This window comes from Larus michahellis, chromosome 8 (assembly GCF_964199755.1).
Source record: "Larus michahellis chromosome 8, bLarMic1.1, whole genome shotgun sequence".
Classification (NCBI taxonomy): Eukaryota; Metazoa; Chordata; class Aves; order Charadriiformes; family Laridae; genus Larus; species Larus michahellis.
Genome location: NC_133903.1, coordinates 46,626,637 through 46,648,056, shown reverse-complemented (window position 1 = coordinate 46,648,056; position 21,420 = coordinate 46,626,637). Strand labels below are relative to the sequence as shown.

Below are 21,420 nucleotides of genomic sequence, written 5' to 3'. Positions count from 1 at the left end.
CTGAGGACTTTAATGGTGGCGCTGGAGGAGAAGGGACTGTCTCTCAGATAGGAGAGTTTGTACGTCTTCCTGCAGAGCCCTGATAAGTGCCTTTTCCAGACTGACTCGTCTCGATGACTTCACGTGTGAGAAAATCGGCTCTGGCCTGTCTTTGTGTTGATTGCTTCGTGTTTGGTGCTGACAAAGTACGAGAGCATCACCAGAACCACTTTTCACCGAAGTTGTGAAAGCTGCAGGGAGCAAGAGACCAGAACAAGGGACAAACCCTGTGGGAAACGTTAGTAGGGGGACGGGTACCCAGGGGCAATTACAGCAGAGATGCCGCCACGCAGCCCAATTACTGTCACTTTAAAGCTGGGTATTGCTGAAAGGCCCGACCCGGCGCAGGCCCGAGGTGCGCAGCAAGGCCCCGCGGGCGTCGCCCCTCTCCGACAGGACGGGGGTTCTGCGCTTCCCGGGCGGACAGTCCGTTACCGGGACAGTCCGTCACCCGCCACCCTCCTCCCCCCGCCTCAGCGCTGCGGGACCCCGGGCTCTCCTCAGCGGCTCGACCAGCCGCTAGCACGGCACCGGCGCGCGGCCTGCCGGGACTCACTGCCCTCCGCAATGCCCGTTCCTCTGACAGCTTCACGCCCCCCGCTGCCTATAAACACACGGGGATTGGCTCTGCCGCCCGTCCGTCACCGCGCGCACCGCGCCGCTACTGGCTAACTCTCTTATTTATAGCCCGCCTTCAAAGGCTCCACCAGTGAAAGCGAGGCGCCCCTAGCAACGCCCCTCTCTCACTCCTGCCACTGGCTCCCGCTCGCGTCTCGGGAGTTGTTGTCGCTCGCATGGTTGGTCAAGCCGCCTGCCTCTCAAGTGACTTCTGGCCAATTAGAAAGGAATACTCACGTGGACTACCTGCGAATCCCTCCGCCTGGTTTTCCTTTCTCCATTGGTCGATGGCCGCCGTTCATCCAGCCCCGCCCGGCGCTGATTGGCTGCTAGGGAGGGGCGGTTCCTGGCTGGGTGCCGCCCCTGCTCTGTGGGCGGCTCGGCGGCGGCGCTCGCTGGGGAGCGCGAACGCGTGAGGAGGAGGAGGCGGGGGCGGTGGAAGGAGGAGGAGGAGGAGGAGGAGCCGCGGCGCTCGCGGCCCCGGGTCCCGCAGCTGGGCTCACTCCTCACATGGGGCCCCCTCGCTTGCCGCAGCGGTGGGGCAGACCCTCGCCGGGCTGCTGAGCGGCCGGGGGGGTTGGCCGCGGGTGGGGTATGCGGCCATGAGAGCCCGCGCCGCCCGCAGGCCCTGCTGGCGCCGCCGCTCAGGTAACGGCCGGCGCGCGGGGAGCGGGCGGGGGGTGTCCGGCGAGGGGACGGTCCCTACGTGTGGAGGCGGTGAGGGAGGAAGGGGGCCGCTCCGAGGAAGGGCACCCAGCCCTATAGCGGAGGGGGGGGTCCCCGCCGTCCCGCCTCCCGCCAAGGCGGTGAGGTGAGGGATGCGTTTGGGTGAGCAGGTGTAAGCGTTCGCCCCGGGCCATGAGGTGAGGCGGGGGTGGGGAGTGGGTGCTGCAGGACGCCCGAGCACCCGCTTGGGCGGATGGAAGCCGGCTTCCGAAACCCTGATCTGGGGGCAAGGGTCTGTCGAACCCGGCCGTGGGATCTTTGCCCAGCCGCGTGGGGATTACCTTGAAAATGGTGGCTTTGCCAAGCGGTGTGAAAGCTGGGCTCGGGTTTTGCTATTTTAAGTGCTACCCCGTAGGAATAGGTGAATCATGTTTTAATGACAGGCTCGGCTGCTCAGGTGTATGTGCGTGTGTGTTTGCTCTGCAGCCTTCGGGTGAGAGGAGCTGTGTAAGTGCAGGTGATCACTCGTAATGTTGCGTTCCTTTGACGGTGGGAACTGTATTTGCTTTAAGTACGGGGGACTTTCCACCTGTTCTGACAGGTGGTACCTTGATAGTTGAAAGCTAAAATTTCAAGAGTGCTGAATTGAATCTTATTTAAGTTTACCCGTTTCTGTTTGTCCCCCTAAAAAATACTTACAGGTAATATTTCTGCTTATTTATGAGAAACCTGTATGTCTCGAGTGAAATGGCTATTCTTTTATTTTAGTGGGGATCAGAGTTCTAGCATACTTTATTGTCTGCAAAATCAACAGACTTACAGTTCTATGGACTTAATTAGGCAGTGGAATTTACAACCTAAGATAAGTTTTTTTATGAGAAACTCTGATATGCCCAGTGGACTAACCATAAACCTTTCCATTTAGTCATCATCTTTGGAAATTATTGTTGCGTACCATATCCTGATAGGCCAATAAAAGTGTCATTTTCTGACTCTTGCAGAAGTGTACTGTACAGCTGTAGACGGGGCTGTGTAGTTCCATTGTCTGTTTTGGTTTGTCTTCATGTAAAACTTGCATGCAAAACATGAGCAGCTTGAACTGAAGGCAAAGGGGTGTGTTCCCTGTACCTGGTGTAAAGTGCGTGCTCCCCTATGTTTTTTACTTGGAATTCGTTTTGTGCTGTATCATTAGGATGAACAGCTGGCAGTGGGAGCAGAGCAGGAAATAGGGACAGAGCAGTCCTTGCTTCTGTGCTTAATGTTTTTGTAACCGTGGAAGGAGAAAGTTGGTCCAGGTGAGGTGTTCTGGTGGTATAGGCCTCCTGTAACCTAGTTGAACCCTCTGATTCTATATGTTTGCTTTTGCCATTGTAATTCTTTATGCAAATGATTTCACAAATCCATGAAAGAAATGCAGGGTTAAAGGAGGAGACTGTTGCTTCTGTGTCTGCTGTAGAAAAGAATGAAGCTTGTGGTTCACTTGCATCATAGGTTCCCTTTCTGCATTCTTCCTGTAGCTGAGAACCGTGCATTTGCACAATGACAAAGTTTTTGTTGTATTCTTGCAGCCTGGCACAAAAATAAGTGCTTTTCTAGGCAAGATGAAAAAATGGTCAATGTTCATAGGTTATTTTTTTTTAAAGCCCTCTTCCTGATTGTTAGTTCCCTAAAATATTCGTTTGAGGTTGTGTATTTATCAGTAAGTACATCTAATAGTTGGCAACTCTATCACACTGGCTGCATCTGTTATCTGTTGCCACGTCCTCTTTCTGACTTAGATAGTAAGCTTCTTTTCATATGGTCCTGTTACTTTTTCTTAAGTTAAACATGTTTCTGGTAGTGGCTAAGCCACTTTTTTATATGATTGTCCCATTGATTGTACTGGAAAGCTGTAGCAGCTCTTGCAACCAGGACTTGAATTAGTTGAGATAACTTTGCTTTTGAAGGCTGACTTTGTGCGCTCCAGGTCTGCGGCTCACAAACTGAGAGTTACATGTTTCCCCTTGGTATCCAGGGTGCTTCAGATTGAGATGTAAATACCAGCAGACTCCAGTGTCTCCAATACCTTAACAACAATAGGTTTGGGAAGCCCTGTTCTCGCTTCAAAAATTCATAAATAAATTAGTCAAGACTGTGTTACTGTTCTGCTTCTGCAGCCGGTACCTGAAGTAAACGTGGTACTGACTGTTTAACCGTAACATGAAACCACTAGCATGGACTGGTGTTTCAGCTGTATTTTAAGGGTAGGTTACAGAATGTGTTTTAAATATTTGTGGAGATGATACTTTCAGCTGGAAAATAGAAATATGGACTGTCTGGTGTGATGACGTATAAACGTAAGATTGTGTCCAAGAGAGGTCAGTCGGGTATGAAATTCCATCTGCTTACTTTATCTTCATCCTTCTTTCAAGCATTCCTATTCTCTTTTCTTGCCTTTGCAGTGGTGGATTGTCTCACTGGCTGCATCGAAACAACGGAAAGTTGTTTCCTGTCTCCCGTGAACCCTCCCCAGTTCTAATAGAGCTGTCAGCCCTTGGTCATAAACCTGGTGGAGAGGCTGAGCGGGAAATTCCTTGATTATTGAGATGTCACAGTACCTGCTGGTATTGGAAGGCTTTGATTCCCTTTGTTTTTCTCAAGAGCTAAGCAAATGTCAGCCTGCTGACACCTGGAAGGCATGAACTGCTTCTTGGTGTCTTTACTGAGCTCTGTTTTGTTAGGCAAACTTAATATATTAAAATTATCCATTTGAAGCAGCAGCTGTGTGTTGTACATGATCTACTTGAGTGATTATTTAACTCTAACGATGCTCTAACTAGGCTGGAGTCTGTCTGCACTGTGGATTGGAGTGACTAAAACCCGGCTAGGAAAGGAATGGATTTTTGCAAGGTCCTTCTGTTTATTTTTGTATTGAAATTGGACCCTAGAAACTGTTGGCGATTATACTATGGGCATAAGGATCAAGTGGTTTTCTGTTTGTTTGTGGGTTTTTAATATTCCTCCCCCCAGTTATGTTTGCCTTCTAAACATGTGCCAGAATTTATGTCTACGCTTGATGCAAATATTTTTTAAACCTACAACCTTGGCCCTGAAGCCTGAGCTCTGCAGTAAGTTAATGGCTGGTCTCTCTTACTGTTTTCAAACTTGGCTGCAGTCACAAAATAAATGAACTGTTTGTTTCAGCTTAGCCTCTTGTGGAGGTTTGTTTGCATTATAAAACCACGATGCAGTTTAGCAGATTTCCAGTTTCTGGAGTGGTGTAGTAGGGCTAACGCATGGCTCTTCTGAGGAATGTCAGCCCTACTTGTGTGAAGCTTATATTGTGACAGTACTGGCTAGAACTAGGAATTATCCCCTACAAGGGAGATTAAACTAAAGCAAAATGTTACTTAAATGAAAACAGAAAATGTTGGGATTTTCACGTTTGAGTGCAACGTCGTAACTCAGACTATAAACTCAACCATAAGACTTACCCTGTAAAAGTAGTCAAAAGGACAAAAAGACTTCAGTTTCAGAATGAGCTGGGCCAAACATAGTGCAAGCTCTGTTACTTGTCTGTAAATAAATATTTGATACTGTCTTTCTCCCAAAGAAAGTTATGGACAAACCAAGTAACTTTCCTCTGTTAGGAAAGCGTATGAGAGCAGTTGAGAACAAAATTGTGGAATGCCTTGTTCTCTTTACCTGCTTAGTTTGATTTCTTGTGTTTCATTCCCAAACTTTTTTTTTTTCCTGTCTAGGCTTATGACCACAAAGTCAATTCAGTCAGATTTTGTTCTTTACATACCTTTGAAGCTTTTCTGAAATTTGCACATTACTGCAGTGAATTCTTTTTCCCTTCCCCGCCCCCCCAAGTTATTATTTTGTTGAGTGACACTTGCCAGCATAATTCCTTCATGTTTTTGTAGTGTTGGGTTTTGAAGCTACATCAGACTATGAGTTTAAACAGTTAACTCCTGGCAAGTGACTTATGTCAAAGCTTTGGCATCTTGTTCTTCAGAAAACCTTTTCAAATTAATAACATGCATCCACCAGATTTATTGCTTTCCAGGCTGAATGCCTAGCGACAGTCTTCTGTGTCTAAAAATGGTTGTTGTTGTTAAGGCCATCTTTTAGGAAATTGTGAGTTTGACATTTGAGTGCACATATGCACATATTTATAAAGATACAGGGGACAAAAAGTCTTAGTAATGAATTGAAATGTTTTTGGAAGGACCTGAGGCATTGGAGGCATGCTGCTAAAGTTGAGAAGCCTTACCCATTTTTATATCTGTGAAGTATAAAATGTTAAGTACTGGCTAATATATGTCACCTGTTAGTTTTACATTGATGTGTGGGGTATAACTGGGTGTGCTATTATGGGATTTCCATCTTTAAATATTTGTGGGCTTAGGCATTGGTTTCCAAAGCCAAACCTCTAATTAACCAAATAAATGCTGATAATATTTGTATTTAGACTCATTTCTGCAGTTCAAAAATCAATGCATTCATGCAGTGGAGAAACTGATCTTAATATAATATTAACTTGGCTAATTTTTTGTTTCTTCAAGTTTTGTTTTTTAAACCAAGAAATTGAGATGTGGTAGGGCATGAAACATACTGAAATTGTGCTTTTTAGTGATGTAATAAATGTATGAGTAGGGCAGGTATGCATTTTGAGATATGTATTTCTAAAAGGTTTTTATCTTAGCAGAGTGGAGTGTGTTTTTTTTTCTTGTGTAAGGATGTCAGAAAAAGAGCTCTGAAGCTGAGAATTTATTGGGAAATGTTTTTTAGAGTGTTTAGAGTCTTTTTTTTCACTGGCTGTTGAGCACAACTTAATAGTTTTTAAGCTGAACTTTAATATGAAAAAAAAAATACCCAACAACTTTTTAGTTGGTTGCAGGATTTGCAGGATAGTCTTGGATTCTGTTCAGTGCACTTTAATTAACCATACAAGGTAGTAAATTAAAGTACCTCAGACTGACTTGACAGTCAATTAAACCTTGGTTGATTTCATTGAGAATGTGATCATTAGTGTAATTGGCCAAAATGACAGGAGGCCCACTTGGAAATGTGCCCACTTGAGATTTTCCTCCAATTCTGTATATGCAATCCTGGGCAGAATACTAGACAAATGGAGCTCTATCCTAATAATTTCCAAGGATTTCATGTAGCTGTCTGGAAAGAAGGCAAACTCTAGCAGGCAAAAATGAACGAATGGGTTACTTGGGAGTCCAGATGGCAAAACCTTTTGGGGTTTATGTTGTGTGAAGTGCTTTGAATCTCTTCTTTCATTGTGGGATTTGTGTAGAGTTTTGCAAAGTTCACCATGTGATTTCAATCAAAAGGATGTGTATGTGTGAGGGTGATTTTTTTTTTTGTTGTTGTTAAATAGATTGAGAGACTTCGAGAGCTGATCTTTTGTTAATGGTATCTGGATACTTAAGACAGGGTTAGGCTTTTCCTTCGGTTTAAGGTAGCCTACCTAACTTGATGTCTTCCTGCAGTTAAGACAACAGCAGTCTTCCCTGTTTTGTTTTTGCATTTTGCATTTTGTTTTTGCTTTGCCTGAGAACTTAAAGCAACTTGTAAATCAGGACTATAAGTTTATTTGCTGGGCTGCAGTGCAGATGTGTTGTTTCACTAGATTTAGCAGGGGTGCCTACAAGCTTCAGGGTCCACTTCATATGGTGTTACTGTGATACTGGAGTGGCAGACCGTGCATTTCTGGGGCAAATGCTTACTCCCTACCTTGGAAAGTGTCTAGTGTGTGTGGGTACTACTCTGATGCAAATAAGTTCTAGGAAATTGTTTCTTCAATTACAGTGGGTTTTCTGGTCAGTCTCCAAAGATACTTGGATCTGCTATTCCAGAAAATGAATTGTTAACACCATGGTTTCCTGTCTATCCTTCTTCCATAGACAGTTCTTTCTTTATGTCCTTGAAAAGTAACCAAGTGCTAGTTTGTCCCTTTCAGATCAAAAGGAATTATTTAAGTATGCCTTGAAAATTCCTGGGCATCTTCTCTGTAGCTGAGGAGGTTCTCTGGGCTATTTTTCTCTGCTGGGGAGATATAACAGGCTTTATCTTCCCATGGTGCTTCTGTACCATTTCCAGACCCTCAAGGCTCATGGAGCAAGAATATGAGGTCAGAAATTGGATCCTGATCTTCTGTGTGGCAGTCAGCCACGCCATAACGCTAGACTATGTAGTACTATCAACTGAAAAGTGCAGTAAGCTCACGTGTGTGGGCGTCTGCCTATGAAATTCTGTATGAATACCATGATGTGGGATTTGATAGAGATTAAATTTTCTTAATCAGGCCCTGGTAAGACTCTCTTATGTCCACCTCTGCCCAACTCACATTTAGAGAGCTAAGCGTTAAGATGTTTGAAATAAACACCCTTGAAAAATATGGTGGTGGTGTTTTGTTTTGTTTTCTTTTTTCCCCTCTTTTTTGGAGAGGAGAACCTCAGATTAATTCCATGCAGTTCAACAGATCTTACTTCTGAAGGCAGGGAAGGACTATGTGTTTTTCTGATGTATTGGAACAGAGCATCTCTGAAAGATACACTGCATACAAAACATGGGTTAGCAGCACTGCTGTATATTCAGAGGACAGCTGGTGTGTTTCTGTTTTTGAGATGCTCTTCAAATTTAGTGTATTGTTCAGGTTCTGTACATCTGTGTCAATAGAAGTATAATTGCCTGGCCTGCTCCCTGCTTCATGATTATTTTGTCCACCTTTTTTTTCTTAATGTTATTGTTTCCTTCCCCTCCCTCCATTTTTTCATTCACCCTCAGGAAAAAAAAAAGAGAAATCTATCCTCTTTGTGACTGCTCACTTTGTTCAAGTTTTGTAGGGGCTCGCCAAATTGCTGTAAATGAACAGTTAAGTGTGGAAAAGATGAATAACCTCCTGAGTCTAAGGCTTAAAGAAAAAAAAAAAATAGGCCACCTGTCAGGTTTGCTAGTCCAAGCTGAATTTGATGGGCTCCAGAGTCATCCTGATTACTTCATCATCCTCTTAAAAATAATAAAAAAAATTCCCTTACTGTTATTTCTCCCTCCTCCCTTTTTTTTTTTCTTATTTTTCTTTTGTTCTACTTGGCAAATGTAGCTTATTTCCTGTGTTTTCAGTTGAACTGAAATTAATATAGCTTTATAAGTGTGTTTGTGGGGAGAATTGTTCTGGCAGTTTCTTATAAGAATACTTTGTTTTTGTACCAGGATTGTTGATGTTTTTATAAATTTTGGGGCTAGATCTTCAGTGGATATAAGCTTGTGTTCTTACCAGTTAAGGAATCGGTCTTGGAACACTCATAGGTGGAAGCTTACAAACAAAGGTTTTGGTGCTCCAGCTACTGTTATTCCTGGGTAATGATTTTCCTTATGTCAACTGAAAGTTGATCTGTTCTTTTAAAGTTACGGATCCTTTGTTCAGTCCCTAATGAGAAATGGTTTCTTGCAATAGCGGTACATTGGTCACCAACTGTTACTGAAGTAGACTAGAACATTACATTTTGTGGGTTTCCTCCTGCTTAGTTGCTTGCTTTAGCAACCAGAACTTAAGTAAAAAAGAAAGGGGGGGGAATGAAAGTTGTTACTAGTTAAATTTTGAGTTCCAAACCTATTCATCTTGTAATAGCCAGAGCATAGGTTATGTGCATGAATCTAAAGGAAAAGTTCAATAGATCGTCTGTCTTTACTGATGATGCTGCGTGGTTGGTTGTGGTGGTTTTGTTTTGTTTTGTTTTTTTCCCCTCTGTGTTTTTGTGCCTCTACTTGGATCTCTTCTGCTTTTTTTTTCCCTTAATCCCTTAAACTGGTGTAAACTGCGTTGGAGTTCTAGCAAACTTATTAGATATGTTTACAATAACGGTAATCTCAATTTCTTGTATTGTAGGCTCCAACAAGAGTAGAGAAGACAGCAGATTACCTAAGATGTGAGAAGTCCTCCCTTATCAAAATAAAACCTTTTTTTCAAAATGGACCGAAGTAAGCGGAATTCAATAGCAGGATTTCCACCACGCTTGGAGCGCGCTGAAGACTTTGATGGTGGCGCTGGAGGAGAAGGGACTGTCTCCCAGATAGGAAGAGTTTGTACATCTTCCTACAGAGCCCTGATAAGTGCCTTTTCCAGACTGACTCGTCTCGATGACTTCACATGTGAGAAAATCGGCTCTGGTTTCTTCTCTGAGGTGTTCAAGGTGTGTGTTTAGTTCGTTCTTGTCTTTGTGTTGATTGCTTCGTGTTTGGTGCTGAGAAAGTACGAGAGTATCAGCAGAAGTGCTTTTCACTGAAGTCAACTGTTAGTTCTTGTATTTGCTTTATTCAGGATGTGAGTGATGAAGAACTTGCAGGTCTCAAATGTTTCCTCTGACACTCTTCCAGCTGTTTTTTTATTATTTGTAATTTTTTGAGGGAGTTTCAGAGGCATTTTGGAAGAAACAGCAAAAGCTAAAAAAACTTGGTTATTTTTGTCTCTGCCATGTATTTTTGCATTCATGTAGTGTATTAAACACCAATGGCTATTGGTTCCCTTATATGTAAGTGTGAATGTCTTTAATTTATCTAGTTTAGTTTTGTGGGGTTGTACTCATTCCTTCGATAGTCTTTGCCTCCCAACGCTAGATGCATGTGTTAGGAGATTTACAGGTGATTACTGAATTTGAAACTACAAAATTTATTGCACTGAAGTTACTATACAATTAGGTGGTCTTCTGTTTCCTTTGCTGCCTGTTATGCCATGCCTTTAACTCAAATAATCAGAGATTGGTTTGAAGTAAATAGTATGAATGAGAAAATCTGATGTTGTCAATGACTTGCTACTGTGAATCTGGGAAGTGGATAATATCTTTGTAAAGCAATTTGTGAAACCATACAGACAACCCCAGTTTTATAGTGATGGTGATATTTCTGCTGTTCTGACTGTTTTTATAAGGATTATTGAATAGGACATTGAGTTGACTTCCAGGTTTTCAGGCATTGCAAAAATAATTTGTTTCATTTGTCCTAGTTCGTGACGAAATCACCCTCCAAACTATTTCCATTTCAGTGAAATGCCAGAGAACTTTATCTCACAGTATATTATGTCCATTCCATGACACCTCATGTGGTCTTTTCTTTAAGAAGTTAAGCCAAAAAAATCTCTTATCCAGCTTTATTGCTGTGAATAGATATGTGAATTAGACAATGAAAATTATTTTTATGTTGCTTTAATACACAAAAGCATTAATTATGTAAAGGCAAGTCACTCCACACAAGTTTTTTCTGTTTAGCTAGATATATAAAATTTAATTTCCACTAACACAAGTTTTTAATTCTTTCAAATGGGTGGACATGAAGAATTCTATTTGGGGTGTGTAGGAGACTTGGTACAGGTCAGGTTTTTATAAAGCCAGCTTGTATACCAATTGAAAAGAAGGTTTTGTTTTTTTGTTTGTTTTTTCTTTTTATTTTCCTGTTTGGAAAACTTTCCGTAGTGCATTTTGTAGCAAATGTCTTTGTATCCAGACATTTCTTCATGTGAAATGAACTGATTTATAAAGTTCTGTGTGCCACTGGAACTCATCTTTACAGCTTTTATGGCGAAGCTGCTGTGAATTGTATAAGGATACCAATAGACTTGGGTCATCTTTAAGTAACTGAGGAATAACAGACCTTGGTTTGTGTGAATTTCAGAATTCGTGTTTTGGAGTAGTTTTGTCTTAGCGTTGTCTTAGTATTGCTGATTAGAGCTTGCATCTTGCCCTATTCTGCAAATTCAGGATTTAGCCCTCTTTAATACTTGGATTTTCCAGTGCTTAGGTTATGAATTTATCATATAGTGGTATTACCAATCATATTTATGTTGGAACTTCAAAAAGTTTTGTAGTTGAGTAGCTACATACTTTGTGAACAGACTTACTAGGTGACATAGCTATAATATTTTACCATGATTGGTGAGGAACATCACAGAGAAGAGCCCTGAGGGAAGGTGCTTGCATATCCAGCAGAAAGGTATGGTATTGTGATTGCTGAGGAAACAAAAGTAGGTGGGGGAAAAAAGTGGCTAAAAGTAAAGGCAGTTTTCCAGCATGCATATAGTAATTGATTTATTACGACTATCTTATTTTAAGAGGGCACTTGGTTTAATCAGGTACTGGCATACAGAGGTAAACAGCTGTTGGAGAACTTATGTTGATTGAGAGAAATCCCTGATGCTCAATTTGCCTTCCTGTGCATAAATAAGTCTGCTAACTCTTTAAAAACCTTCCCCTGCCATTCCCCCTTTCAGTAAGCTAAACTAGACATCACATGGTGTCAGTCTGCAATCAGTGGCACTACTCTGAGACCAATGGTAGGTAGAGTATCTAGTGTCTGTTTTCCCAGAAACAACCACAGACCTCCTGCCGGGAGACAATGAGTGATAAAGTCTTTTCTTTCACATCAGTTTCAAACAAGGTCTCGCTTCAGTTTTGGCACAAAGGGGTGAGAATGCATTACGACCTTATCTTAGATGCAGTTCCATGCTCATTTAAGCAGGTTTCTGTTCTGCTAGTTTATCAGCCTGACCACCTCTGTCATTAATCCTACTGTGCTGATCATCAGATTTCATGCAAGAACCTTGATGTGCTTCCAGGAAGGAGAGCCTCACGGTTTGACACAGTTAAAGTTCAGTCTGATCTGCGGGCTCACAGCTAAATGATTGAACTTGAGAAAAATACAGGATAGTTGTAGACTTACTGTGTAAGTAACTTCAAAAGAGCAATGAAGCCTTCCCTTTAAATTAGCAGAGGTGTCTCCAAAACTCCCATGTCACCAGAGACTTTTCAATTATATACTTTTCTGTTGTTTTGTGAGTGTCATACATTAGGTTCACTCAAGTGTTCTAGCGAAGAACACTTGGACTGTTTTGATGGTTTGAGATTTTTGTTTTGCTATGTAACTGACAATTGTTTTCAGTGATTTCTTCCACTCCATCCTTTTCTGTGGAAACTTCTTTTTAAATATAGTCTCTCACGGTGGGTAGATGTTGCCTTCTCTTAATTTGGGAATAGGAGTACATTACAACTTAGATGTATATATTAATGGTCATATGTGCTATGAATGATCTTTTAGCATTTCTAGTGCACCTCTATTCGTACACAAATTAAACTTTGGTTTTTATTCAGCATAAAGTATTAAACTAGCATTTTGATTTTGTTAGCCATCACTATAACAATTCAAATTCATGTTCGCCTGCATACTAAGTGTTAGAGAAGCTACTTCAGAAAAACTGAACTTTGTCCAACTATTAGAAATCTAGTTTGAAGCAGCTGACTGACTAGTGCCTATTCTAATTTTCAACGGCAAGTGCAGCACACTGAGGTTTGCTTTTAAGATTGAGCTGGGCAAAGACTGTTTATGTAACAATGCCTAGCCACGATCCCAAACCTTTAAATTCCTAGCAGGGAAGATCAGTAAGGGGCTGATGGAGCTCTAAGTAATTGTGGGGGAGTTAAGCATCATACTGAAACTAAACACTGTATTAGAAAATAGATACTACTTGTTATAAAATGTGTGTGTTGGAACAGCAGTCAGACTAAAATCCAGGATCTTTTTCTATTCAAATATACCTTCAGGTTCAAAGCCAGTACTAAATATTCAAGTTGCTAGCAAATTCCTTCAGGTGTTCTTGTTGGCTCTGTATTCTGTAGCTGAACTTTTGAGAGAGACTGGAAATACTTCGACTCTTTGGCTGAATGTTAAAAATGGACTTTTTGTGATTTATTATCCATGTATACATGAAAACAGGGATCATTGATCCAATATAGAATCATGTAAATTCAGTGTCCCGTGTGTTTGCGTGTTGGGGAGGTCGTGTTGCTAGGCAGGTGTGGTCACTGGGCAGTTTGAGGGTTTTAACTGTTGAGGAATGGTGAAGTCTTTTGACATCCAGGGAAGAATTCATGAGTTTGTCATGGGCATGGGTGCCTCCAAAGAAAAAATTTTGAGATGAAAATCAGCCTTCCCATTTTGGCATACCTCCTGAAAGCACCAAGCGCTAAGTACTCAGTTTACGATCCCCTATAACTTGAGATCCTTTCTGCAGTACATCTGGCTACACAGTTTTCCTAGGTGTGCACTTGTGAAGCAAACTTTACCTACTAATCCCTGCTGGGTTAAGGACTTTTCGGTTGGTTAGTTGTTTCTTTGGTGTTGCCCCCCCTTCAAGCATTTCTTAATTTTTCAAGATCACTTTGAATTCTAATCCTGTCTCAGAAGTGCTTGGCCCTCCTTCACTCCGTGTTTTGACTTCAGGCAGGTTCCTGCAGAGTCCTACTGGATAATCTTACCAGTTTACCTGTGAACCACTAGCTACTCCTTTGATTATGGTTTTACATTGCTACTTTATAGTATTTCCTTCTAGATCACGTTTGCCTGGCTTATTTATATAGATGTCATCTAAGATGCATCAAAGCCATGTGAAAAACAAGATATGATGAATTTTAACGCTGATAGAACATGGATACCCTTGAGAAACAAATGCTGGAAATGTCAGTGCTGTTCTGTGATGTCTGGACTCCATAGCCTATGAAGCTAGCACTGTCCCTGTCCAGGTGCAAGGCCAAGTCTGAATACAAAGACAGGGCAGCGTACTTTTGCTTGACTTAACAAGATGGGTGGTGGTTACAAATGGGTCAGTATCCTCAGGATATTCATGCTGTATGTGCTCATGCTGTAGGGCCTCCTATTTGAATATCCTGGAATGATGGTCCTCAATTCATTAATTGGCTGTCAGTCTCTATTTGGTATGGTTAAATTTGTATGCTCTGAGTTTCAAAAGTGCTGACTGATCAGGAAAGGTGTGCCTGCTTAAACACATACCTTGTGCCTGAGGCTAGGATCCTGTTTCTCGTATTTATTTAATGTCTTCAAGGTTCCTTAAAGATAAGCAGCATCCAGCTGTTTAATGTGAAAGAAGAAACAGGTCTGATGTGGAGTTGTGCTTAGGGGTAGCGTGAAGAACACTTACATATAATTATTTTTTTATCAAATACTTGTAATGTACTTAGGATAAAACTGGTGGTTCTGTTGCCTCTAAAGTACACTATTTAGTATCATTTATGGTTTGTATCATTTATGATACTATGTCATGTGTCTCAGGCACATTGTCATGCTGGTGGGCTTGATCTTTGGAACAATTGACTGTGGTAGATCTGAGATACTACTGATCTGGCTTTCCCAAAGTGACTCATTGAGAGCTGTCTTCTTTTGTGCTTTATGACTTGATTACCATTCTGCTTGATTAACATGTCCGTCTGTGTTTGTCTATAATTTTGCAGGCCTTGAGGAGTCCAGTGCAGAAATGTTTGATGTTAAACAGTAGTCACTTTCTTCTTTTGGCCTCTGACCTAGGTTTGACAGAACTTGCGAACTAGAATAAACAGTGCAGAGTAAGAACAGTACAATAGAGTAAGTGAGGGGCTAACTCATAGGACTTCAGACACAAAGGTTATGAGAACAGACAGGTCACTTGACTGAAAAAAAAAAGAATTTATCTGTCTTGGTTGGCATGTTTATCTACTTTCATGTTATACTTTGCCTATTGTATCTCATGGTTAAACTGTATGTTTAAAAATAAAGGCATTATGGACTTCTCAAAGAGTTAAGGCTTGGAAGAGTTATTAGGTCATCTCCACACGCACTGCCACATAATCAAAGGTCGTTATATTTTATCAGTAACTGGTATTTTGTCTACAGCATATATTGTCACCACATACAAGGCAGTTTGGGTTTTGTTCCAACCCCCACCCCCCATTGTTGGTTATTTAATTTAGTTCTGAACTGAAGACCTCAAAGCCAGTATCATGGATTCCAGTGCCCAGCGTGTTACCTCACTGTTGTAAATTTCATAGAATCATAGGGTTGGAAGGGACCTCTGGAGATCATGTAGTCCAACCCCCCTGCCAGAGCAGGGTCACCTTAGAGCAGGTTGCACAGGAACGTGTCCAGGCAGGTTTTGAATGTCTCCAGAGATGGAGATTCCACCACCTCTCTGGGCAGCCTGTTCCAGTGCTCTGTCACCCTCAAAGTAAAGAAGTTCCTCCTCACGTTTAGGTGGAACTTCCTATGCTCAAGTTTGTGCCCATTACCTCTTGTCCTGTCGCTGGGCACCACTGAAAAGATCCTGGCCTGGCCCCATCCTCCTGACACCCACCCTTTAAGTATTTATAAGTGTTGATAAGGTCCCCCCTCAGCCGTCTCTTTTCCAGACTGAAGAGACCCAAGTCCTTCAGTCTTTCTTCATCAGAGAGGTGTTCCAGTCCCCTAATCATCTTCATAGCCCTTTGCTGCACCCTCTCCAGCAGTTCCCTGTCCTTTTTGAACCAGGGAGCCCACAACTGGACACAGCACTCCAGGTGTGGCCTCACCAGGGCAGAGTAGAGGGGGAGGATGACCTCCCTCGACCTGCTGGCCACACTCTTCTTGATGTACCCCAGGATGCCATTGGCCTTCTTGGCCACGAGGGTACATTGCTGGCTCATGGTCATCCTGTTGTCCACCAGGAGTCCCAGGTTTCTTTCCACTGGGCTGCTCTCCAGCAGGTCAGCCCCCAACCTGTACTGGTGCATGGCGTTATTCCTCTCCAGGTGCGGCACCCTATGCTTGCCCTTGTTGAATTTCATAAGGTTCCTCTCTGCCCAAATCTCCAACCTGTCCAGGTCTCTCTGTATGGCGGCACAGCCTTCTGGTGTGTCAGCCACCCCCCCCCAGCTTTGTGTCATCGGCAAACTTGCTGAAGGTGCACTCTATCCCCTCATCCAGGTCATTGATGAATATATTGAAGAGGACTGGACCCAGTACTGACCCTGGGGAAACACCACTCGCCACTGACCTCCAACTAGACTCTGTGCCCTTAATCATGACCCTCTGAGCTCTGTCTTTCAACCAGCTATCTATCCACCTTACACTGTCTATTCATCTAACCCACTCTTCCTAAGCTTCCCTATGAGGATGCTGTGGGAGACTGTGGTGAACGCCTTGCTTAAGTCAAGGTAGACCACATCTACCGCCCTCCCCTCATCTATCCATCCAGTCATGCCATCATAGAAGGCTATCGGATTAGTCAGACATGATTGCCCCTTGGTGAATCCATGTTGAGTACTTCTGATAGCTTTCTTTTCCTCCACGTGCCTTGAGATGACGCCCAGAACGAGCTGCTCCATCATCTTTCCAGGGATGGAGGTGAGGCTGACTGGCCTGTAGTTCCCTGACTCCTACTCCTTGCCTTTTTTGAAGACTGGAGTGACATTGGCTTTCCTCCAGTCCTCAGGCACTAAGTTGTACCTAACTTGAAGTCTCTGGACCTACTCGTTCACCCAGTTGTTCTTTGTATTGCTTTGTCTGGGCCAGCATCTTTTTAGTACCTCATCTTTCCTCCATATAAAACTTGATGTATGTTATTAAGTTAGGTTTTGACTTTCTTGGTGTGTTAACTAGTCCCAATTTCTGTCTCTTTCCTCTCCTACCCCACTCTGGGAATGACTTAATTCTTGCAATATAGGTTTAAGTCTTTCCAACATCTCCAACATCTTTCTCTTTTTAAAGTGGACATCCTAAGTCAGAACACGCTACTTTTGTTCTTAACAATGACATGTAAAAACTATCCTTCTGCTTTTGTCACACTTTCAAAATGCACACTACTTGTTGTTGTTATTGCACATTAGTACCTTATGTTTAATTGGTATGGGTCTCCTATTCTGTAGCCTTCAGTCCTTGTTTGTAGTGAAGTTTTTCATTTGGGCATGTTTATTTTAGCTCAGATGAACCTAAAATATGAAATGGCCTTCACTACGTAGTGAAATAATGTGAACAGGGTAATGCTACAAACTTAGAAGCTTCCAGTTTTTCTGAGTGGCAACTTTCATCAGTGAATTGGAAGTGAATGCAGAATATTGAGTAACAGGAGCTCTAGCTCAGTTCCTGTGGAAGCTCAGTAAAAGACTTCCCTATCTTACGCTGCTTTGTCACATACAACTGTATCTTCAGCTATCATTAGCCAGTCTTTAATCTAGTTGTAGTGGATTGTGGCACGAAGTCAGAGGTCTTACAGAAGTCTGTGTGTTCATGTATGTATATTGCTATTGTAAAACACTTACACAATTAGGTTAATATATAATATCACCTAACTTTAAAATTAATGTAAAGCTGTGAAGGGATGTTATGAGAACTACTACAGTATCCTTAGCTGAGTCAGGCTCAAGTATATGTGATCTGTTCTTGGCAGCTATTTTCGACCTGCCCTTTAAATGTCCATTATAGAAGATTCTAGAACCTCCTTCGGTGTATCCAGCCCATATTTTATTATTATTTTTTTAACTATCCTTTTATAGCTAGAACTTCCCGGTTTCAGTTGTTTTTACAGCTGGTCCTGTCTATTTGCTTATTGACTCTACTAGCAACTCATTACTGACAGAGGGTTCAGTTTTCCTGTGGCATTTAGTGATATATCATGTCAATGGAGGCCTTCTTCCAGGAGTAAAATGTCTGTGAATGTGTGGAAGGAGCGAAGGAGACATTTGAGTAGTTTTATAAATGAGCATGCAGAGAAGGCAATGCCAATTCAGATTAAAAGGAGAGGATGACTGCAAAAGGACGTGGAAAACGTGTGGAAAAAACGGCAAGAGAATCTGAATTCAAGGCAGGGTAGCTGCTGCATGGTTTTCAGCCCATGCTCAGCAAAATCCCACTGGAGAAGATTTTGGAAACCAGTGGCTCAGAGTTTGCAGACATCACTTTCCAGAACGGGAATCTTTATTAACTTGGATTTTGATAGATAAGCAGCCACTGCAATATTTGAACTGTCAATGTGTTTTAAATCTAAATGCGAGTCTGTGTGTTATTGCCAGTCTTTGCATGATTGCCAGGAATAGAACTGATATGGAGCTCCCTCCTTCAGGACAAGGCCCCAGCACACTCCCAGGACTCTACAAGCAAGTTCTTACTGTCTTCTCTGTGTGCACCTGTTTGCTGCACAAATGGGATGTCAGTCTTCAGGACTGTCAAACCAATACCTTCCCCCCTGAATTCTTTTAAGGGGGAAGTGGTTAGATGTCAGCATGAATCAAGGAGATTCTGGGCATTCCAGTGGAGACAAACTTTTCTTAATCCTAATGTACCCTTTTGATTATTATTTCAAAACTCTCAACATAAACACTGATGACAGGAAAAAGTTTGTTTCTTTGTTAGTACCAAACTAAGGGGTGAATTTTGCTCTTAAAACAACTCTGGCTTTTGCTTTTGAATAGTGTCATTGCTTTGTCACCAGACTTTAGGGCAAAATTACATTCTTCAAGGTGACATTAATATCTCCATAAAATCACTTAATTGGGCAGAATGCTTGTGTGTTTTTTATGTAGACGACGACGAGAAGACTAATTGTGTGTAAGTGCTTTTCTTTATGGAAGCTGTTGTATGAGAGATTTAGTGTTGCTTGGGGAACCATAGCTTGGGTAACACAGCGCGTGTGTGAACTTGTATCGTGTCTCCAGACTTAATGTAGTAACAAGAGTTTTCCTTGTCATGGGTAGCATATTGGAGATAATGGCACTTATTTTTTTTCCTGGAAACTAATTATTACCCAGTAGGCATAACTGCTTTCTGCAAGTTTTGCTTATGTCAAGCTTTGGCCTTTTTTATTACTGTTTAGGCCTTCCTACCACACTGTAAATCTTTATGTGTTTTTCTTTGCTTTATAGATTTGTGGAGTCAAAAGCATAGGGTTGGAAAATACTTCATGTTGTCTTGCTCTTCATCCTTTTGTCACAGGGCAAAAGCAGCTTTATCTGTCATTCTTCATGAACATCTCCTTAACATGTTCTTTAAAGCTGATAGTAGAGTCTACTGCAATGGAAGGTACTAACTCTCAGGTATCTCTGAAGAATCAATTTTATTGAGCAAGAGAGGAGTGGTTGCATCATTAGCCACACTGGACTGAAAAACCTGCAGCAGTAGATAAAGCTACTCTGACATCCTGTGAAGATGATGTGGGTGAACAGCCCCTTCATCTGGTTGAGCTGGGAGGGCAAAAGCTCTTGGCAGAGGGATGGTAAAAATCTACCAAGGAAATGAGAGAGCATCTGCAAGACTTGCTTTCTGTCATCTATGTATGCATTCCTCATACCTTCTCTATTTAGGATGGTTGTCATTTTGTCTTAAGGAATAAAATAATAACACTGTCAATTTAGAAATTTGAAGTACAACAAAAATATCTTTCTGCATAACTCATAAGGAAGTATTTCTGGTATTCAAGTTAAAAATATTTTGAAGGCAGCACTGAAGTAGAAGTCAGCTGATAATGTGAAATTTCACAGGAAACCTCAAATCTATCTCACACTTTGTCTTTACTGCTTCGGTTTCAAAGTTCTCTCATTTTCTAATGTGTTGTTTTGAACATTTAGTGTAAGGTTTGCACTAGGAAAGGATCCTCTTTGATTGCCTCTGGCATTAGCAGCCTCATGAGAGGCCCAAACAAATAAATGCAGGTGTTCTTCAAAAACTGTGTAAAACATTAGAGGTGAGATCACACAGTATCCGTGATATTTGTGGGACTATTTGATAGGCTTAAAAGATATTTTATTTTAGTTACCCTCTGAAGTATTTGTAGGAAACTCTAGTTGTATGTATTAAACACTTTCAACATCAGATGTTTGAGTTTTCTAAAGCTGGAGAACACTTGGTACCAACACGTGGGGAAAAATAAACAATAAAAATTGATTTAATACCTAGAAAAGTGATTCAGTGAATGACTTCAGTCTTAACATGTTTGGTGTATAAAAATTGATGTCATTACAGTGCATAAACGATCTTATAATGGAAAAAAAACAGTTGGTTGAAGGTACTCTTTAGTGTAGTGAAAAATAGGCATAATAAGGCCCAATGGCTAGAAGCTGCAATAAGAATTGGACTTACTCTGAAAAATTAAATTTCTCTGGGAACAGTCTCACAACCAGAAATTGTCTTTTCTCTCCTAGTGGTTCATTGGTGATATTTGTAGCTATCACGGTTTTCTAGAATGTTCTTGGTTAAGCTTGGCAAGTTGTTGAGAAACTTACAGCTACCAACAGTTTAAGGCCACCAATTTTGGAAAATAATGATCTAGACAATTGAAATTAGTCGTTGGGGTTTTTTTGTTGTGTTTTTTTTTTTTTTTTTTTTTTAACTGAAGTCTTTGGGGGTTTTTCTCCTTGAGATTGGTGTTGCTACATCAGGCAAAATGAGATACTTCAGGCTCTGCTTATGACATACAGTGTCAGAAGAAGTCCTCGTGGGTTGGAAAATTAGTAGGGAATGAGTAAGTGAATTATTCTACATATTGGTTACACAGTTCTAATATTTGGTCTCGTAGCCATGGGGAATATACCTTGTGACTGAGAAGTGACACCCACTTGAGCAATGTGTGTCTTCCCTCACCCAGGTGTGGTGCGTTGTTCCTCTTCTAAATTTCTTCTTTCCTTCTGTTGCAGTGGGATAGAGCTGTCACACTTGTCACTGCCCTCCCTGAGTGATGTGATGCCTGTTAGAAAGACAGACAGCAAATCTTGTTCACACATGCTTTTTGGTTTCATTTCTTATTTCACTAGGATTCAGTTTTAAGCTGAAACTTAAGGAAACTCCTTCACCTTGCTCAAGATGACAGAAGCAAGATATTTGAGGCTTAAGGTCTCTTATGTAAAGTTACAGTGTTAAAACACGCTGCTAATTATTTGCTTAGGAATACAGTCACCCTGTGTATTATATGAACTGGCCAAGAAGGCTAGAATAACTTTTAAACTTAATTTCAAGCTCTTGAGTTATATCAGCTAGGTGATTCTAATCAATCTCTTTCTACTCTAATAGTTGTCAGGAGCAGGAAGAAGCACCATTCTGGAACGGAGATGAGGCATTAATCCTGAGGATGCTAGTGCTTTCTTAGTCAAAGTAGAAGTCTTCCAAGTTTGATTTGTCTCACGCTGATGTGTGAAGTATCAGCCTTTTGGAACTTTTCTACTGACTGCTAAGATGATTTGTCTGGTAACCACTAAAACAGACAGTTGTCTTCCTCTTGCTAATGATTTTTTGGTTACTGAGGTGCCAAGTCACTGTTAT

General features: G+C 41.6%; 1 protein-coding gene across 1 annotated transcript in view; it reads left to right on the top strand.

The window, feature by feature from the left end:
* The first annotated feature begins 1,056 nt into the window (after positions 1-1,056).
* TESK2 (testis associated actin remodelling kinase 2) overlaps positions 1,057-21,420 on the top strand; it is an 83,640-nt gene continuing 63,276 nt past the window's right edge. Inside the window, exons 1-2 of the mRNA XM_074597455.1 lie at positions 1,057-1,305; positions 9,212-9,515. Coding sequence (XP_074453556.1) covers positions 9,294-9,515 — 222 coding nt within the window. The 5' untranslated portion in view covers positions 1,057-1,305; positions 9,212-9,293. The remainder of the gene's footprint in view (positions 1,306-9,211; positions 9,516-21,420) is intronic.